Below are 21,782 nucleotides of genomic sequence, written 5' to 3' on the forward strand. Positions count from 1 at the left end.
ATGTGAATTTGATTTGAATGTGCTGCTCAATGGTTGTGTCACCCAGAGAGTCCCCACAAGTGAACAGCACTATAGTGTGATGCCAGACTCTCTCACTGAGAAGCTGTAGGTGTCCCTCTACTGATCTTCTGTGTTCCTCTCTGAATGAGTCACTCAAGTCTATAACCAGAAGGAGAGTGTAAGTTCCTGGAGGACACAGAGACACACTGTGAATTATCTCCTGTTTAACCAGCTCATTAGTCCACTCTACAGGGAGATTCCTCGCCCATCCTGGAGTGTCGACCACAGTGACCTGCCTCCCTGCTACCTCTCCCTGTCTCTTCACACACTGAGCAGCTGTCCTCAGGTCAAACTCCTCTCTGCCCAGGATGGTGTTTCCTGATGAACTCTTTCCTTCACGTCCCCGTCCCCCCCCCCCCCCCCAGCAGCACAATCCTCAGCTCTGACAGATGGAGGGAGCCACCTGTCAGAGAGAGGGGTGGGAAGAGACAAAGAGGGAGAAAGACAGAAAGTGGCAGAAAAAGATAGAAACGAGAAACAGAGAGAAAAAGAGCGAGACAGTGAAGAGAATAAAGAAAACACTGATTCATATTTTTCATGTTATAAATGTAATGAAAGATGGAAGGAGTGGTAAATTATGTTGTGGTGGTAAATAAAACTGTCAATGAACTACTGTGTTTTTTATCAGATGGCAGCAAATGTATTAGTTATTTTTACACCTGAGATGGTGCAATGAATACCTTCAAACATGATCCCCTTCCTGTTAGTGAACTAACATGTTTTCGTACTGAAACAGTGAAATGAAGACTGCTTACTTGAAGCCATTGTTGTTACTCCTCCACTTCTCTGTTTCCATGTCTTTTTACTATAATACTGCATAGAACAGGAAGCCACTGTTTCTCTTTTTACTGTCCTATTTAGTTACCGGTATTTCTGCTAACAATGTAACATGTTTGTCTGTAAATGATGAGACAGTGTGTAGTTTCATTCAGACCTGAATTCATGGAGGGTGTGAAAGTATTTATCTATGTCTGCAACAACTTGTCCTACAACCTAGTACAGAAAGCAATGGTCTTCAAGCCTGGTCATCATGGCCTACTGGCCTGCATGTTTGAGATGTTTCCCTCTACCAACAAACACCCAAAACACTTCAGTATATCAGTTGCTATGGTTGTATCAACAAACACTGAAAAGTTTGAATTTAAAGTGGTTAAATAAAGGGTAAAAGTACGTTGGTGAGCCAAGAGAGTGAAATGCACTGTTCTGTTGCAGGTGGAGAAGATGCAGAGATTGAGATAGCTGTGTGTTCAGACTGCACACTCTCTCGTGGGGAAGTCTACAGTCTCTGCTGTGATGTGGTGGAGGGATATATGATTCAACCTAAGGTAAACGAATACCATGTAATAATGCTGTTCTCAGATGATGTCACATTAGGCTCAAAACAACCTTTATATTATCTGAGTTTGTTTTCTTTCTAATATGTTTCCCTTAAAACATTCTTACCTAATTATCCACTGGCCTAGGCTCGTCCAAACCAGGCAGATGATTCTGAATGGTGTTTATCTGTTAACAATGCTCTCATCTGTGTTTCAGCGTGTTCTGGTCCACTGGAACTACGGTCCAAACTACCCCCCGACTTCCAGGTGTTTCTGAGCGCTGACACAGAGAAGGTGGGGCTGAGGCTTCTGGAGAGAGGGGGAGAAGGAGAGCAGATGTGGGCAGCACTTGTTCCACTAACAGGTACAGGACATCCCCAAAGTCCAACTTAAGGCTTCCGTTTCTGCATTACTTTACTGAGGTTAATGATTGGCAGCAATGTCCACCAACCTGATGCCAGAATCAGTCTCCCTCACAAAGACATTTGAATAAAAGGAAGCCCCACCCACTGTAAAGTCTAAATGTTAAAGTTAAATGAGGTTTAACTGATGAGAACAAAATACTGTTAGAACTATGCCTTCTGCACTTTCTGTATGCACGGCTGTACGTCTGCTGAATGAATACACAGAATACACCCAGCAGTGATCAGATGCTTCTCCCTCATCAATGTTCTGTCACAGTGAACACTTCAGCACTTACAGCTGAACACATCTGGGTTTCCTCCTTACAAACAGGTTCCTCATCGACGGGTGGAAGGCAGACTGAGCATGCTCAGAGTGGCTCTGCAGAGGAGCAGCTGCGTTCCGCAAGACTGGCGTTTGTGGATTGAGTGTCCAAGCCTGTCCTGGATAATCTGCTGGATGGACTTCTGCAGGAGAGTGTGATCAGCGATGCTGAGAGAGAGGCAGTGAAGGTGGAGACACAGAGGGCAGAGAGTGCACGGGCCACCATCGACATCAGAATCAGAATTCGGTTTATTCGCCATGTATGTTATACAAACACAGAATTTACTGTGGCAGGGAGGTGCAAAACACTAAACATATACAAATCTTAAATTAAGTAAAAATACTAAAGTTTAACTATTTCTAAGAACTAAACAATCTAAGAATAAAACAATTTAAATATAAAATAAATATATATAAAAATAAGAATAAAGAATGAGCAGCTTGGGTGGTCAACATAGTGCAATCAGATACTGAGATAAGGTGGCTTATGCATAGTGTAATTGCCATTAGATAGATTTATGATAGTTAAATAGATGAATGAATTCAAGTGGGAGTCCTTGGCCTTGTTGAAGAGGCCAGTAGCAGATGGAAAGAAACTGTTCTTATGGCGTGAGGTTTTGGTCCTGATGGACCGCAGCCTTCTGCCGGAGGGGAGTAGCTGGAACAGGGAGCGGCCAGGGTGGGAGGAGTCGGCCACAATCTTCCTCGCTCGCCTCAGGGTTCTCGAGGTGTGCAGGTCCTCGAGGGTAGGCAGATTGCAGCCGATCACCTTCTCAGCAGTGCGGATGATATGCTGCAGTCTGCTCTTGTCCTTGGCAGTGGCAGCAGTGTACCAGATGGTGATGGAAGAGGTGAGGATGGACTCAATGATGGCTGTGTAGAAGTGCACCATCATTGTCTTTGGCAGGTTGAATTTCTTCAGCTGCCGTAGGAAGTACATCCTCTGTTGTGCTTTTTTGGTGAGGGAGCTGATGATCAGATCCCACTTGAGGTCCTGGGAGAGGATGGTGGCCAGGAAGCGGAAGGACTCCAGTGTTGACTGGGGAGTCACACAGGGTGATGGGGGTGAGTGGGGCTGTATTCTTCCTGAAGTCCACAACCATCTCCACTGTCTTAAGAGCATTGAGCTCTAAGTTGTTCTGGCTACACCAGGTCACCAGGTTGTCAGCTTCCCACCTGTAATCAGACTCGTCCCCGTCAGAGATGAGCCCAATGAGGGTGGTGTTGTCCGCAAACTTCAGAAGTCTGACAGATGGATGACTGGAGGTGCAGCTGTTGGTGTACAGGGAGAAGAGCAGAGGGGAAAGGACGCAGCCCTGAGGAGATCCGGTGCTGATGGACCGGGAGTCCGAGACTTGTGTTCCCAGCTTAACACACTGCTTCCTGTCAGACAGGAAGTCTGTGATCCACCTGCAGGTGGAGTCGGGCACGTTCAGCTGGGAGAGCTTGTCCTGAAGCAGGGCGGGGATGATGGTGTTGAAGGCAGAGCTGAAGTCCACAAACAGGATCCTGGCATAGGATGCTGGGGAGTCCAGGTGCTGCAGTTGGCTCTGTAGGCAAACTGCAGTGGGTCCAGGAAAGGGTCTGTGATGGATTTGAGGTGTGCCAGCACAAGGCGCTCAAAAGACTTCATTGCCACAGAGGTTCAGGGTGACGGGTCTGTAGTCATTAAGTCCTGTTGGCCTTGGCTTTTTGGGCACAGGGATGATGGTGGAGGACTTGAGACAGGCTGGCACATGGCATGTCTCCAGGGAGGTGTTAAAGATGTTGGTAAACACCGGAGACAGCTGGTTAGCGCAGTGCTTGAGGGTGGCAGGAGAGATAGCGTCTGGCCCAGCTGCTTTGCGTGGGTTCTGCCTCTTGAAAAGTCTGTTAACTTCAACCTCCTGAAAGGAGAGAGTCATCACTGTAGAGGGGGGGGTGGGGGAGGCCACATGGGTGGGAGGGGGTAGATCAGGACAGTCCAATTGTCTTTCAAATCTGCAGTAGAACTCGTTCAGGTCGTTGGCCAGGCGGGAGTCGTTAGTGGAGTGGGGGGCTCTGGGCTTGTAGTTGGTGAGCCCTCTCCAGACAGAAGCAGAGTCGTTAGCAGAGAACTGGCGCTTCAGTCTCTCTGAGTACAGTCGTTTAGCCTCTCTCACCGCCTTGCTAAACCTGTTCTTCGACTCCTTGAATCTGTCTCTATCCCCACTCCTAAATGCTTCCTCCTTCCTCTGACCTCAGAGCGCTCTTAGAACGTTCCTAAGAAGCTCTTAGCGTTAAGAGCTTCTTAACGAATCTGGGAAACCCGGCCAAGAATGTTCTTTATTGAATGCATTCTGTGGATTACAGGGTTCCTTGGAGGTTTCCTCAACAGGAACAGCAGATCCGACTGCTATTTGATTTCCTGGACACCAAGCACCCAAGCGTGTTCCCTGATAGATCAGAACAAGAGGCATGGTTCTAGGAGGGAAAAATTACTTATTCTATAGAATGTTTACATTGTAAACAGTTGTATGTAGTATTTCATAGGGTTCCATAACTGGGACAAATAACAGAACCTTTACTTGTTTATCATGAATAATAACTGAATTAATATTTAATACATATACCGATTTGCTGGCGGCCTTTTCTGTCAGTCCAGCCATCACGATGGCCTATCATCCATGACTATTAATAATAATCTAGAACTAATAAACAGATCTGCACTCAAAGTTTCTGCTGACACATCGACTGATTGTGCTATACATTTACAAGACAAATGTGGGTAAGAGGAACCCTGTCAGTCTTCAGAAGCTAAGCTTGTTCGACATTTAGCTTTGAGTCTTCATATTCAATCAGTTCTTATAGCTTATTTGTTAGACAGAGTAATTTGACTTGGGGTCTAATTTGACTCATAAGGCTACCAACCTGTAAAAGCATTGCTCATTACACCTCACCCATTACTATATTTCCTGTTGTGGTATGTCTGTATTTCCAAAATACAACACAATATTGACATACAGAGGTAAAATAAAAACACACAGAACAGATCTCTCTCCATGCCCATGTCCCTGGTCAGGTCAGGGGTGGGCACTTGGACTTGGCCCCCTGTTGATATGGCGGCTCTCTGCTCCTGGTCCCCTCGGAGAAAGGACAGCAGGATGTGATGAGGCCAGAACCAAATGTCTCTGGTGGACACCCTGGCATACGTGTGTGTGTGTTCTGCCTCTCCCTGTGTGTGTGTGTTCACGATTGTGAGATTGATATAGGTTTCTGTTTCTTCTCATACCCCCACCCACTCCCATCCACCCCCACCCAGCTATAGGTCTGTAGAGAGTCAGGTCAAGACTGGCACTGATATCTCGGTCTCATCATGTAATTTCAATCAGTTGATGAACCTTAGACCTTAGTCTTTCTCTCTTTCCTGCTGTCTTCCTTCGACAATGGATAAGAACAGATATGTGGCATTCTGCATTCCCTTAAGTTTATGGTCATCCAGCAAGATGAACTTTGGCTCTGATAACAGCCAACCTCGGCTATATCTGAGAATCCCAAAGTTAAAGAGTCCTGGACTCTCCTTGACACTCTACGAGGACAGCTGTAGCCAGGCATCTGAGATTTAACACTTTCATTTTTCTTCTGTCCATTGGAGCCCTCTGGGTGTTTGAAGATGCAGAGATGATCAGCAGGAACACCAAGAACGTTCTTGTGGTGTCCATAGGTTTCCTGTCCCTGTTCACAGCCTATGGAGGTCTGCAGAGCTTACAGGTGAGCACTTAGACAGATTGACAGGACGTGACAGACAGGAAACCCATGTAGGTGAACAGGAAATGAGCAGAAGAATGATAACTAAATAGCAAATCCATGCGGATTAACTACAAATCATTTATAGATAAACAGGAAATACAGGCTGATAAAAAGGAAATATTGTACGTGTACATGTCTTCAGCTGTATGGTATGATGGGAGCTTGCTTTGACTTTAGGAGAATATACTGTGTGTGACATATGTGACTTATGTGTGAATATGAGCAAATCTTAACAGTTTTCTCATTTACACGTGTGCAGTCATTCTCTTAATTTATACAGTGAAAGGGATTTTTTTTGCAGCCTTGATAACACATCTAACAACACGACAGACACATTTCATGGTACCATGAGTTCACCTCCTCCTCCTCCTGTCTTCATATCTCCCTGTCTCTTTTCTCTCCAACTCCTAATGTTGTTTCCGCGTCCTTGCTCCCTTTCCCTCCTCACCACCTCCCCTTCCCCCATCTTCCCCTCCACTTTCACATCCCTTCATCTCATCCCACCTTTTCCATCTTCTCCCCCCCCCCGTTCCCCCTGCGACCCGTTCCCCCTGCAGAGCAGCTTGAATGCGGAGGCAGGGATGGGCGTGGCCTCTCTGAGCGTCATCTACGCGTCCATGATCCTGTCCTCCATGTTCCTGCCGCCCATCCTCATCAAGAACCTGGGCTGCAAGTGGACCATCGTGGTCTCCATGGGCTGCTACGTCGCCTACTCTTTTGGAAACCTCTACCCCAGCTGGTAACACAGACCACCTTCTCAGTACAACACATTCATTACTCTGTATCCTTTAAATAAACCAGAAATGAACACTCAGTGTCGGTGAATACAGCAAAGTGAATCAAGCGTACCACTAGTACAGTGGTTTAACTACTCCGACCTCTGCATAACCCCCCCCTCCGCCCATCCCTGCTGCTCAAGGTACACCCTGATCCCCACCTCCTTCATCCTGGGTATGGGGGGCTCCTCCTTGTGGTCAGCTAAGTGTGTTTACCTCACCATCGCTGGCAACCTGCAGGCACCCAAGGACAACAAGAAGAGTGCTGATGTCATCAACCAGTATTTTGGCATCTTCTTCCTCATCTTCCAGTCCTCAGCTGTCTGGGGGAACCTCATGTCCTCGTTTATCTTTGGGCAGGACACTAATATAGGTACACACACACACACACATACACAATACATGTCAAACTGTATTGTGTGGCCACTGGTTGAAATCCTTGCTTGTCAAAGTGAAAGTCGTCAATTAGTTTTAGGGTGATACTCAATTTTAGGGTGTGTTTCTCATAACTACCATATCTCAACTGCAGAACTTTATGGTGTCTAACCTATGGTTCTTAGCAACAGCAATGACTCAATGACACAATGATTTAGGCTCAGACACACACACATATACTTGTGGAACTGCCCCATCCATTTAATATTTCTGGGTTTAATATTTCAGGGTAATGTAAATCAAGTGCACCACATGTCTGGTAACAGCACAGGAACTGGCGAGGTCAAAGAACATTGTGCGTGTGTTCTGCTGCAGCGGACATTCCTGAGGAGGACCTGCAGCTCTGCGGAGCCGGGACCTGCGAGGAGATCATCTTTAACTCCACCTCCAACTCCACCAGGCCTGAGCAGAAGCTGATCTACACGCTGGTGGGCAGCTACATCGCTGTGGGCGTGCTGGCCATGATCATCGTGGCGGTGTTCCTGGACAACATCGACAGTGAGCAGACGAGGGAGTTCCGGGGGAACCGTGAGCCGTTCTGCAGCACGTTCCTGGCCACGTTCCGTCTGCTGAAGGACTGGAGGCTGGTCACTCTCATTCCCCTCACCATGTACAGCGGGTTTGAACAGAGCTTCCTGTCTGGGGAGTACACCAAGGTGAGGGGGGGGGGAGAGAGGGGGGGGGGGACTCAACATTGTAAAGTGTCTGCCGTTCCTTGTCTCTCCTCAGTAGAGTTCACTAATATGTAGGGATAGATTCCACACTGTTAACCCTTGTGTTATCTTCGGGTCGTTCTGACCCATCAGTCATTGTGACCCACCGTCGTATTGCGACAACTTTACCGCATACAAAAACAAAGTGAAGCATTTTCTTTTAACCGTTGGGCTGTCTCAGACCCCCCACATTGCGAAGGTTAAAAGAAAATTATTTTTATTTGTTTTTGTATTGGGTAAAATTGGGTAAACACAACGATGGTTCGTTATGAACCTTTGGGTCATGTGACCCGAAGGCAGCACGAGGGTTAAGTGGGTTGCTTTCCTTGTCTGTTCTCAGTAGATTACACCAAGATGAGGGAGGGCGGTGGGGTGTGACTCAGTACAGTAAAGTGTCTTGTGTTCCTAGAATTGACCTCCATGTTGTGCTCTTGTTACAGAACTATGTGACCTGCGCCCTAGGGATCCACTTTGTTGGCTTTGCCATGATTTGTTTTGGAGCTTCCAATTCTCTCTGCTCCTACGGCTTTGGCCGGCTGGCAGAATACACAGGCAGAGCCCCTCTCTTTTTCATAGGTAAGAGCCAGGAATGTATAAAGTAGGAAGATTTGACACAATATGTGACACGTATAGCATGTGACAGAGACATGAGAACCACTTCAGTGCGATTCCAGCTCCACTTTGACACCCTGCAACAATGGTTCTGGGAGAAAATCATGTGACATGTTTGCCTCTTATTTACTTTAGGCCAAGCTTCACTCTGCTTCATTCTGCTTCAGTGGAGTTCTGTTAACTCCTGTGATGCTCTTCTCTCTCCTCTCCTCTCCTCCAGCTGCTGTCACCAACCTGTCCTGTATCCTGGCTCTGTTGTTCTGGAAGCCTCACCCAGACCAACTTCCTGTCTTCTTTGTGTTTCCTGCTCTCTGGGGCCTGGCAGACGCTGTGTGGCAGACTCAGACCAACGGTGAGAGGACTACTACATACTGTACCTTCACACAAATCTTTTACATGCAAAAGTCTCAAGCAGCTGGGAAGTTTTGTTCAGACATATCTGGCAACAACCTTTCTCACTAAAGTATTGCAGGTTCTACATGTCAAATCTTTAGAACTTCAGGTCCAGAACTGAAAAGATAGTTCCAGGATATCAACATACCATTACAGTGTTTTAAACGTGTCTTTTACTTTACTATGTGATCCTGGATGTAGAAGACAGTGGGTGGGTGAGGATACTGCAGTCGACAGCCTTTCTTTACAGTCAGTAGTTAGACCATGTCCAAGATTGAAGTTGTGTAGAAGACCTTTTGTAGACTTGAGGCCTTGTGCGGTTTGCATGGCCTAGAGGTCATTGATCTCAGTCCTCTTGCCTGGTTAAATACATTTTCCGTGTTCTCCCCAGCTCTATATGGGGTGCTGTTCCCCAGAGATAAGGAGGCTGCCTTTGCAAACTACCGCATTTGGGAGTCTCTGGGCTTTGTTATCACCTTCGCCTACAGCAACTTCATTTGCCTGGACTTTAAGATCTATATCCTGCTGGCCGTGCTGGTGGTCCCCACGGTAACGTATCCCATCGTGGAGTACCATGAGTGGCGTAACCCCACCCCTCCCATGGAGGAGGGGGCCTACGAACAACACTCAGGGAAGATGCCGGAAGCAGCAATGGATAACTAGAGAGGGTACAATTTCTGGGGGAATTGTAGGGTGTGCTTGCTTGCGTCAGTTGCAGGTGGGTCCGTCCTCTAAGTTTTTCCCTTCTAGTGATATTTTCAAGCATTTAGCCTACTCATATTGCATATTTCATTAAGAACACCCTTTGAAACAGCTGCGAACCCCCTTTGAAACAAGCTACTGTAACAACGTTGTCACTGGCAGTGTGGAATCGCGATTCAAACAGTACCGTCTGATAACTGAATATATGCCCCCCAAAACGTAAATAAGTTTGACATTAATGTAGGGGGAAATGGCTAATTCAAAATAAGTTTGCTAGAGGCAAGCTAGCTGCTGTTGCTCCACATTTCACTGATTGTTTGAAAGCACCGGAAATGAGAATGTTTCTTTTGACAAAGTTTAGTTTAATATTATAGTTATTATAGTTTTCATGGCTTTGAAGACAGTACGACACACTGCCAGTGGGCGAGCCGAGTCTGACTGAGGCTAATGTCAAAACAAGCCGCGGTGTCACTCAAATTCCAAGTTTTACACAAATCACAAAAATATGCCAACCCGCTGGCTATCTTCGCAATCGCCATATCTTTAAAACACTGCCCTCCTTCTGATTTTTGATGTAGAATTGACCCTGGTACGAAATTAACCCTTGTGCTGCCTTCGGGTCACATGACCCAAAGGTTCATAATGAACCATCGTTGTGTTTACCCAATTTTATCCAATACAAAAACAAATAAAAATAATTTTCTTTTAACCTTCGCAATGTGGGGGGTCTGAGACAGCCCAACGGTTAAAAGAAAATGTTTTACTTTGTTTTTGTATGCGGTAAAGTTGTCGCAATACGACGGTGGGTCACAACGACTGATGGGTCAGAATGACCCGAAGATAACACAAGGGTTAAGAAAATACTCATCAGAGATCGACAACAGCTGACGCAATCGTCAACGGAGGCTGACGGGGCTCTCACGTAGCAAACCAAAGTTTTTACATCAACCTACATTATAATCTCACCACCTGGCTGTCTTCACAATAGTCATATCGTCATAACATTGCCCTCCTTCTGTTTTTTGGTGTAGAATTGACCGAACTATACACAAGTTTACGCGCCAAATCCCAGGGGGCCGCCATAACTCTACACAAATGCACTTAATTTCCGCCGGAACTGGTTTGCACAGCGTCTGCCGGTGTAAACACAGTGATGTCGATGCTAGCTTGGGATCACGGTTCTACTACATTGACTGGAGATGGCGTTACTGTTATTCAGTGCAGAACTGGGAGGATAACATGACGATGAGAAGAACCTGCCAAAGCAAATTCCTTGTCTGTGCAAACTTTCATGGCGAATAAATCCCATTCTGATGATGTAACGTTAGCTATCGTGGGCATTGTTTGTCACATCTCCAAAACAATCAACTGCCTTAGCAAAATACCGGTAGCAATGTTAGTGTATGACAACTTCATAATTAACACTAACAGTGTTGTCAGCTTCATAGCTAAAGTTGCTGAACTTACCCTCAGATTCAAGTCTGCGTTTCTTTATCTGGGTAGGGAGGACAAACGTTCTGCTCTCAATGTAATCAAAACGGAGAGTTCCAAGCGTCAACAAATGCTAAACTTAATTTATTGCTCATTAATAAAGAATATATTGTGCTTATTAAAGTTATGCATTGTGCTTATTAAAGTTATGAACTTAGAAGTGTGCTCAGGCTTAAACATTGGGTCTCACACTGGGTGTGGGAAGCAGGCTGTTCTTTGTGTCTCTATCTCTTCATTTTCAGAAACAACCTTGAAACCGGGTGGAGACGGCACCCGAGCAGGTGGGACGCGTAAGAACAACTCCCTGATGCACGAGAGAACAAGCTCAACCCTTTTTTGATACTTGTGTTTCAATTGCACTGTATAAATATATGCTGGGGAGGGACAGATAGCCAGTTGCACTTCGTGAACCAGCCCAAACTCTGTTGCGGGTAGGGAAACTTAGACAACCCCAGAGGTCTGTACTTGTTGATTTCCAACTGCTGCATTAAAGCTGATATTATCGGACCTCTGCGACTCCAGACCACTCTTTCTAGAACACAGATTTGTGTCATTGAATACCATCATTACATATTGGAATAGACACATAGAATAAGAATCCTTCATTAACATTGTGATATAAAACACAATTGTGAGATTTCGTTTACTTTCGAAAACAGTAGTCAATTTTACCTTGTTGACTGAGGCGTTAGCATAATTAGCCTCTGTTGGACGACATATACGATATAACGGTCGTCTGTGATACATCCGTTTTCAATCGTTAAAATAATAAGCATGTATGGCAAGCCGTTTTATCATTTAAGAATTCTTAATATCCAAAATTCGAATTTTTGATATCAAGAATTCAATTTTGGATATCAAGAATTCCAATTTTGGATATCAAGAATTGCATTTTGGATATCAAGAATTCGAATTTTGGATATCAAGAATTGCATTTTGGATATCAACAATTCGAATTTTGTATATCAAGAATTGCATTTTGGATATCAACAATTCGAATTCTTGATATCCAGAATTGAATTCTGGATATCAAGAATTGAATTGAAGAATTGAATTCTGGATATCAACAATGTATGCTAATGACTTTCATGTGGGCGGGAGTAGGCAGGCTACGTAAATTCTGTTTGCAAAGGCGTAACATTTTCTACGCTAAGAGCGTTGCCCACTGCGGCCATTGTAGACTTTGCCATCCGTTGGCGTTTGGTTTAGTTCAACATTGATTTTGAAAATGGATGAAGTTGGATGTTTTGAGACCCCAAAAAACGTAATCATTGTCCTTTTTTTATTTTTATGAATGTATTGTATGTGTAACATCGTTATCTGGGTTCAGATTAAATTCCACTAAATTGGCAGAACTACGCCATCTACTGTTCAAATGTGTACCTGCTCCGAGTAGCAGGTACACACGAGTAACATACGCACAAAAATTTATGAGACTATACCATCCAATAATTTGAAGCACTACTGGCATACATTAAGCTTTCAATTATTTGTAATAAAACTACTAAACTTTCCTCTTGGAGCTATAGATGCTAAACCGTCCAACACAATCCAAAACCAGCTCATTTTACATAAGCATGGCCTATGTTGTTCATGTGGGAGGGAAAAGGCAGGCATTGTGTTTTATTATTTCACAAATTTGTTGAAATGATGCAGTTCATAACAAAAGATGCAGTCATTAATTCCTAGGACTGGCATTTCCAATGGGTGTTATTAAGTGCTTTGAGCGGCTAGTCAAATCATTCATCTGCTCCTCGCTGCCCCCCACCCTGGTCCAACAGGTCTACAGACGATGCCATCGCTCTGACTATGCACACCGCTCTCTCCCACCTGGACAAAGGGAATACGTATGTGAGGATGCTGTTCATTGACTACAGCTCAGCATTCAACACCATCATCCCCTCCAGACTGGTCTCCAAGCTTGTGGACCTGGGACTGAGCACCTCCCTCTGCAAGTGGATCTTCCACTTCCTGACGGGGAGGCCACAAGTGGTGAGAATCGGTGACCGCACCTCATCCGTACTGATCACCAACACAGACACCCCCCAGGGCTGTGTGCTCAGCCCTCTCCTGTTCTCCTTGTTCACTCACGACTGTGCGGCAACGCACAGCTCCAACCTCCTTGTTAAGTTTGCTGACGACACAACCATCGTGGGCCTCATCTCTGACAGTGACGAGTCAGCCTACAGAGAGGAGGTTGACACCCTGACATCATGGTACCAGGACAATAACCTCTCTCTCAACATCAGCAAGACCAAGGAGATGATTGTGGACTATAGGAGGCGGCAGGAGGAGTAGCATGCACCCCTACTCATCAACGGATCTGATGTGGAGAAGGTCAACTGCTTCAAGTTCCTCGGGGTGAACATCAGCAACGACCTCACCTGGTCTGTTCACACGGACAAGGTGGTCAAAGCGGCCCGTAAACGCCTCTTCTTCCTGAGGAGACTGAAGAAGTTTGGTATGGACTCAGTCATTCTCACTAACTTTTACAGATGCACTATAGAGAGCATTCTGACTGGTTGCATTACAGTGTGGTATGGGAGCTGCACAGACAGGGACCGCAAGGCCCTACGAAGTGCGGTCCGTTCTGCTGAGTTCATCATCGGCAGGAAGCTCCCAGCCCTACAGGACACCTACCACACACGTTGCCTCAGGAAAGCTGGCAGGATTCTAAGAGACTGTTCCCACCCATCCTTTAGTCTCTTTACCCCGTTGCCTTCTGGCAGGCGTTACCGCAGCATCCGGTCGCGCACACGCAGACTGGACAATAGTTTCTACCCAAGGGCCATCAGGCTTCTGAATGGACACTGATATGGACATTGATTCACTGCAGACTAGTCACTCATACACTGTCACTTTCAGTACTGGTTGCACTATCAGTAACACTGCACTACTGTACCTCACTGTACTTCGCCATCAGGCTCCTGTATGGTCATTGACATAGTCACTGATCTGCAATTTTGCACTATTGTACTGTACTCCACCTAGGTTAGAATAGGTTATAGGGTTGTAATAGGTATTATGTGCATTTAGGGTTAGTATGGTGTATTATTTATTGTTATCTGTATATTTAGGAAGTTTTAGTATTAGGGTTAGTATAGTCGATTATTTATTGCTATCTGCATATTTAGAAAGTTTCACTTATTTAAGCTCAGCATAGATGTAAATTATGATCTGTGTACTTATATGTTATGTTATGCCAGGTGCTTGCGTTGTCTTGTCTTAAGAATTTCAGTGCCCAGTCTGACCTTGTGTTGTTCTGTGTACCTGACAAATAAAAGACTTGAACTTGAAGTATTCCAATTACAGTCCTAACTTGGACACACATTGCATCACTGTGTCTGTCTCACTGTACATGCATGTATGGGATTTCCCATGTACTTAAGTTATACACTAATCAATACAACTTTCACAAATCAATAGAACTAGTCATTGGATACTTAGTATGTTGTCATGTGAGTTTGTTATTGATAAGAGTAGATTGTGTGTAGTCAGGTTGAATAGATATTCAGGGTCACGAGAAAGTACTGGGTGAACGTCCCTTGTGATGGCGGGGAGAGCTCCACCTATGATCTCTCTCTGCCCTGAGTGGTCATGGGCTGGGAGCTGGGAATCTTTCTCTGTGACTGTTGTAACACCATTAATACCTGACTATCAATATCCATGTTGAATTTATTTGACCCTATAAAACACGTTCCCCCGACTTTTGAAGCTGGGAAACATGATTGAGACCTAAGCCTGGTGTTGTGCCGTCATTTATTGTCAGAAGTCTGTTCTCTCCCAATCTGCAGATCAATAATACATCTAGTCACTTATAAGAATACAAAAATACAGAACTGAACTTAACCCTCGTGCTGCCTTCGGGTCACATGACCCAAAGGTTCATAACGAACCATCGTTGTGTTTACCCAATTTTACCCAATACAAAAACAAATTAAAATAATTTTCTTTTAACCTTTGCAATGTGGGGGGTCTGAGACAGCCTAGCTGTTAAAAGAAAATGCTTCACTTTGTCTTTGTATGCGGTAAATTTGTCACAATACGACGGTGGGTCACAATGACTGATGGGTCAGAATGACCCGAAGATAACACAAGGGTTAAGTCTCCGTTAATGAAGACGAACAAGACACTCTTCATCAAAGGTGAGTTCTCTGCTGGGGATCATGCTGGACAGCTTGGAGAAGGAGGCTGAGAGTAGCTGATGGCCATCATGGACAACCCATCTCATCCCCACAGTGATGATGCAATGGAGAACCCGCAGCAACAGAATAGACAGCCACAATAATTAGAGGCCACACTACAATTCATTAGCTAGTAAGATAAATGCAGATATGATCAATTTTATGAATACAATGAAATAAACACAATGGAGATGGTGTATTGCAAACAAACTTTATTAAAAGAAAGTGATTATAATTCGTACAATATAAATGTGACTTTGGATTTATTTAATAGCTTCACATAAAACATTACATTGATACCTGCCCCCTCTAATAACTACTTATCCCTAGCACATGAGATGTAAAGGTAAAAGTTTGTACACAATATGGGCACATTCCTCTGATCTAACGTTGCTGACATATCAAATATCAATCAAATAGTAGTCGGAGTATGAGGTGTTGTCTTCTGCTTTTGCTGGTGAGATCAGATTGGATTACCTTTAAAGTCACATTCATATGTGTGCATGTTCAGAAGACCAGCAGCTCAATAAACATAGGTGAACTGTGTCCTTTCTTCAGACTGAATCCAGATGAGCTGTTCAACCAGGTAGACAAGGTCCACCATGTGGGCTGTGGACAGCGGCTTTGGACAAGGTCAGCTTGGTGTTGTCAGGCCAGGTGGTCATGATCCAAGGACTCTGGGCCACCTACAATAAATAAATAAGAGAAAGAAATAAGAGGGAACATTTTTTAGATCAGGGGTATTCAACTTCTATGCAGTCTTGAGTCTGCAGTCTTTCTGTTTTACCTCATCACCGTCACTCACCCTCCCAGCAGTGTCACAGATAAAATGTATGCCCTGATTGGAGCCTTCAAATGAATAAAAAAACTAGCCTGTCCAGAGTTACATATTAAAGGACTTATATTAAAAACAATACCATCATCAGAATTGTGACTGACCCTAGTTCCACATCCCACACATCAAGACGACATGTCTGGGGAAATTAGGACGTTGTGTCACCATACACCATAGGCTACCATCTACCTTAGACAGGCTCTGGCATTACTTTTCGCAAGCTACTAGTCTATATAGTCCAGCAGTCTCCAAACCTGTTTCTGAAGAGCTACTTGCCTGTAGGTTTTTGATCCAACAACACTCATTTGACCTGATACAAGTTACCTGATCAACCAGATAATAATTAGAATCAGGCGTACTAGTGTTGGACCTTAAACCTACTGGCAGGTAGCTCTTCAGAAACAGGATTGGAGACTCGTAGTCTATTATATTCATATCTTTTCACGTTTCATGATGAGCTAGCCTAGCTAGCTAGAGTACAGTAGCATTAACGTGTGCTTGCTAGCTCGACTGTAGTGCTAGTTATCGAACAAAACAAAACAAAGTATAAAAGCCAAAACTAGTACAGTACCTCTTTTGTTGGGTGGTCCACGTAGGTTTCTTATGAGATTATGAGACTTTTTCATTACAAACACTTGCACAGACATCTTCCAACCCGTCTGCTACGGTACGAGCAGACTAAACCCAACAGAATCCCAACTTTTGCGTAGTGTACGCAACGTTTTTTTTAAACTCCCCCCACTCCCCTACCCATTGGTTTACAGCTTTAATTACGCAAATGTATGCTAACTTGATATCCAGAATTGCATTTTGGATATCAAGAATTCGAATTGTTGATATCCAGAATTGCATTTTGGATATCAAGAATTCGAATTGTTGATATCCAGAATTGCATTTTGGATATCAACAATTCGAATTTTGGATATCAAGAATTGCATTTTGGATATCAACAATTCGAATTTTGGATATCAAGAATTGCATTTTGGATATCAACAATTCGAATTTTGGATATCAAGAATTGCATTTTGGATATCAACAATTCGCATTTTGGATATCAAGAATTTCATTTTGGATATCAACAATTCGAATTTTTGATATCCAGAATTGTATTGTTGATATCCAAAATTCCATTTTGGATATCAACAATATCATGGAGTTGAAGAGAATTTTGGAGTTGAAGAGTGAACACATGCGCAAACGCCGACAGTGAAAATCTTTGAGTTCTTTCCATGTTGCAAGAGATGGGATAGCAAGGCTACTGCAAGGGCGATTTGTACAGGAATTTTTTGTAATAAGCAGGTTTATTAACATGGGTCCGTGTACCTTGTGGCCATTGGTTTTTCTATTTTGCAACCCGTGTTGACAAACGCAAAATAGGGCCGTAATATCGTTTTGTCACTTTAGTAAGTCGAACACACATTTAAGTATAACGGCTTGTTTTTGGTTGTTTCGTTTTTTTTTGAATAATGAAATAACCATATAACACAAATGGTATAACGAGCCATTAATCGTTGTTTTGATTATTCCATATCCTTTATGCTGATATCTGCAAAAGATAAAAATAGGCTCGTAATATCGATTTGTCCATTTCGGAAGTCAGAACCAGATGATGGGGAAATGCGTGGTATCCGTTGTTTTGTTTTATTTTGGAATATCGGAACAACCATATAACACAAATGTTATAACGAGCCATTTACTCGTTTGTTTGATTATTCCATATCCTTTATGCTGGTATCTGCAAAAAATGAAAAATAGCCTCGTAATATCGTTTTGTCCATTTTGGATGTCAGAACCAGATTATGGGGAAAGGCTTGGTTTCCGTTGATTTGTTTCATTTTGGAATTACGGAATATCCATATAACACAAACGGTATAACGAGCCATTTACTCATTTGTTTGATCGGCCGTATTATGCATACTGGCACAAGTGAAAAAGAGAGAGAGGGGGAAAATGTGAAACTATTGGGGGTGTTATTACTTGCGAACACTAGAGGGCAGCAACGACTAGCTTTAAAAAAATGTTCCTGTGATCTGCAGGCCTACAATCTTGACGACATGGCAGCAGGTTCTTTAGTAGAAGACACACACACCAAACTGAAGGCACATGTTGACCGCGTTTGCTAGTTGCTACTTAGTTAATAAATCTTTGATGAACCCAAGTTTCTTTAATATATATTAAGTTTCTTTAATATATATTAGAAACATTACAAGACGGGGCTCCAGTGTGTGTTCAAACAAGGCCAAAAGTGCCAGACGGTATCAATCACACCCGTGCAAGTAACACTCCACGCCCCAACCCTCCCTCCCCCCACCTAAATGATGCTTTCAGTTCTGTTGTACGTCTTAATGAAGTGCATTGAGGCAATCATAGTGAGCAAGTTGAGGTCATGTGGGCTACCTTTGCAGTTTACATAGACACACAACTGACAGTGTTGTGGATACTTTTCTGTTCTGATCATATTCTATGTCCAAATTCAACTTCTTAAAAATCCAAAAACAGCTTAATGAAGAACTTTAATGAAGTGCATCGAGGCAATCATTGAGCAAATCTTCCCTTTTTATTTTTTATTTTTATTTATAAACACAATATTATTTTCTCATGTAACTTTTATTCAGTTTGGATTAAATGTAGAGTTAACTTGACCCAAAACATTACATTTAAATCTATTCAATTTTGCAAAAGGCCATTGTAGGGACAATACAATTGTTGTCCTTACATCCATCAATGTACAACACGTTTTAGCCTACATCAATGCATTCATACCCTGTGACACACAATTTAAAAATGTCCTTTGAAAGAAAATTTCTGTTCTGCTTGTGATGATTTGTATATCAGCCTACACTTCTGTGCTTAAAGTTAGTATACTAGCTTTAGGGGGGGGGGGGGGGGGGGCAGCAGTTACATTGGGGCCAGAGGTTCTGTTAGAGGGGCCAGTTACATTAAACATTATTGTTGTCATATAGTTTTCTTCACTGCAGTGCAGGCATTAACAGGCAAATGCAGTGGCACCCCCAGAAATGTTTTATAGGAGTGGCCAGATGGGGCCACTGAAATCCTGGGGTGGCTTTCCAAAATCACAAGTCATAACTGAATTTCAGCAATTGTATTATGCTGTTGTAGTATTTAGGTTAGTTGAAAACAGCAGCGGACTGGGGAAGGGTGACAGGATCTGAGTGTGGAGATACGTGGATTTATATGCCGGAATGTTTTATATACAGTACACAGTCATCTTTTGTGCAGGATACAGAGAGAATAGAGTATAGAGACTTGTTTAAACAATTGGAAAGCGTGAGAAGGTAAAGAAGTGAGTGGAGAAAAGAGAAGCAGAAAAGTGCAACACCCTCCCATTACCATTATCTCTAATTCACTCTCCTGAGTCTCATCTGTGTTGTATGTCTGCAAACTGCTATAGTATGGGCCTACACGAAAGTTATTAAGTCATTGGACTTGTGTGGGGAGGGTTTGACAAATGTGATGACTGTATTCCTCCACAGATACCATGGGCTTGGACCAGTTACTTTTCACTTTGACTTGATGGGTGTGACCTGTGAAGAATGAATGGCACCATGCAATGGTGAAGGGCTATAACCCAGGGTTGATTGCAACTGGTGTTGGAAAACACATGTAGTAGGGCAGAATAGAGGAACTGGGCACAAGTTACTGGTTTGGTCCCTGGTTAGTCCCCAAAAACATGGCAGAAACAGCAGAAACTATTCGATGGCATTGCGTCAAGGCCCAATTGGAGCAGAAGTCATAGGATATTTACAATTGTAGTAGGCCAATAGATCTGTTTTAAAAGTTCAGGGGTGTAATTTATTGGATATAAAAGGTGAAGCACAGACAAAAGGGAAATCAGATTTTCCTGGGAACCCTCTCGTTGCTGCTCCGTGCTGTTTTTGGACTTTGAAGAAGTTGAATTTGGAATATGATCAGAACTTTGAAAAAAGTATCCACAACAGTGCCTCTGTCAGTTGTGTTTCTATGTAAACTGCAAAGGTAGCCCACATGACCTCAACTTTCTTACTATGATTGCCTCATTGCACTTCATTAAGACGTACAACAGAACTGAAAGCATCATTTAGGTGGGGGGAGGGAGGGTTGGGGCGTGGAGTGTTACTTGCACAGGTGTGATTGATACCGTCTGGCACTTTTGGCCTTGTTTGAACACACACTGGAGCCCTGTCTTGTAATGTTTCTAATATATATTAAAGAAACTTAATATATATTAAAGAAACTTGGGTTCATCAAAGATTTATTAACTAAGTAGCAACTAGCAAACGCGGTCAACATGTGCCTTCAGTTTGGTGTGTGTGTCTTCTACTAAAGAACCTGCTGCCATGTCGTCAAGATTGTAGGCCTGCAGATCACAGGAACATTTTTTTAAAGCTAGTCGTTGCTGCCCTCTGGTGTTCGCAAGTAATAACACCCCCAATAGTTTCGCATTTTTCCCCCTCTCTCTCTTTTTCACTTGTGCCAGTATGCATAATAAGTATAACAAGCCGTTATACTTAAATGTGTGTTCGACTTACTAAAGTGACAAAACAATATTACGGCCCTATTTTGCGTTTGTCAACACGGGTTGCAAAATAGAAAAACCAATGGCCACAAGGTACACGGACCATTCAGTACACGCGCAGCCATGTTAACTAGCATTGTTTAAATGATAAAACGGCTTGCCAAGATATAACATAGAACATGCAAATATAATCCCGCCCCCATTAAGGTCATTAACATACATTGTTGATATCCAAAATGAAATTCTTGATATCCAAAATTCGAATTGTTGATATCCAAAATGCAATTCTTGATATCCAAAATTTGGATTGTTGATATCCAAAATGCAATTCTTGATATCCAAAATTGGAATTCTTGATATCCCAAATGCAATTCTTGATATCCAAAATTGGAATTCTTGATATCCAAAATTGAATTCTTGATATCCAAAATTGGAATTCTTGATATCCAAAATTGAATTCTTGATATCAAAAATTCGAATTTTGGATATCAAGAATTCATTGGTTAAATGATAAAACGGCTTGCCATAAGCATGGCTCACAAATCAATGAACGTTTTATGATTTATTATGACATTATATTAGTAGTAAACCATTGATCAGATTCTGGGTGGAGGCAGTGGTCCGCTGGGTGAATTGACGCCTCTTTGGCTGGGGAGCGCGATTGTATCCCAACCACAACTCTGGGAAATGATTATCCTTGGTTGTTTTTTGGTCAACAAAGTGATAGGAACAAACAAAAAACGTTACCGGGTGGTTTCTTTAGATTCAATGCCTTCAGCCACGTACCTGATTCCGAGTCGGTATCAGGCTTGCGAAAAAATGTAAACAATGGAGCGCATGGACATTGCCTCTTTGTTGCTGGTTTGTGGTCGTAGCACTCTCTATCTAACCACTCGTTCAGGTGCTTTCTCGAGTGTTTGCAACCAACTACCACACACGTCGTTCCCGAACCACTTTTCTTCATGTTGTAAATTTTATATCCTCTTTGTCACTGCGATATCAGTGCTTTATCGGCACAACGGAGCTAGCTAGCAAAACAAACCCAGCCCGTCAGAACGGAAGTGGATTGCATCGAGGGGAGGAATTTAGAATGTAGAGCGGAAACGGCTCAAAAACTTGTGTATAAAATTACGAAAATACTAAACTACTATGACGCTTGCAAGGCTGCCACCTAGGCAGTCTCACGGGCGACGCGCACTCTCTCAAATTACAAAGACTTTCACGACCTAAATAAAAAATCAGAGATGGCAGTTCC

General features: G+C 43.3%; 2 protein-coding genes and 1 long non-coding RNA gene across 3 annotated transcripts in view; 2 read left to right on the forward strand and 1 right to left on the reverse strand.

Annotated features, from left to right (window-relative positions):
- Window positions 1-21,782, forward strand: part of LOC134024909 (caspase-1-like) — a 94,882-nt gene that overhangs the window by 11,505 nt on the left and 61,595 nt on the right. The window lies entirely within an intron of this gene.
- On the forward strand, window positions 5,646-9,477 carry LOC134024980 (protein unc-93 homolog A-like). The gene is made up of 7 exons (XM_062467750.1): window positions 5,646-5,831; window positions 6,428-6,609; window positions 6,790-7,019; window positions 7,397-7,737; window positions 8,235-8,370; window positions 8,627-8,758; window positions 9,191-9,477. Exons 1-7 carry the CDS (start codon window positions 5,742-5,744, stop codon window positions 9,460-9,462), a joined length of 1,383 nt encoding a protein of 460 aa, XP_062323734.1. The 5' UTR covers window positions 5,646-5,741; the 3' UTR covers window positions 9,463-9,477.
- On the reverse strand, window positions 15,367-16,711 carry LOC134024987 (uncharacterized). The gene is made up of 2 exons (XR_009930958.1): window positions 16,583-16,711; window positions 15,367-15,862 (listed from the first exon to the last, which is right to left on the reverse strand). It is a non-coding gene; the product is annotated as an uncharacterized LOC134024987 (long non-coding RNA).

This window comes from Osmerus eperlanus, chromosome 8 (assembly GCF_963692335.1).
Source record: "Osmerus eperlanus chromosome 8, fOsmEpe2.1, whole genome shotgun sequence".
Lineage (NCBI taxonomy): Eukaryota > Metazoa > Chordata > Actinopteri > Osmeriformes > Osmeridae > Osmerus > Osmerus eperlanus.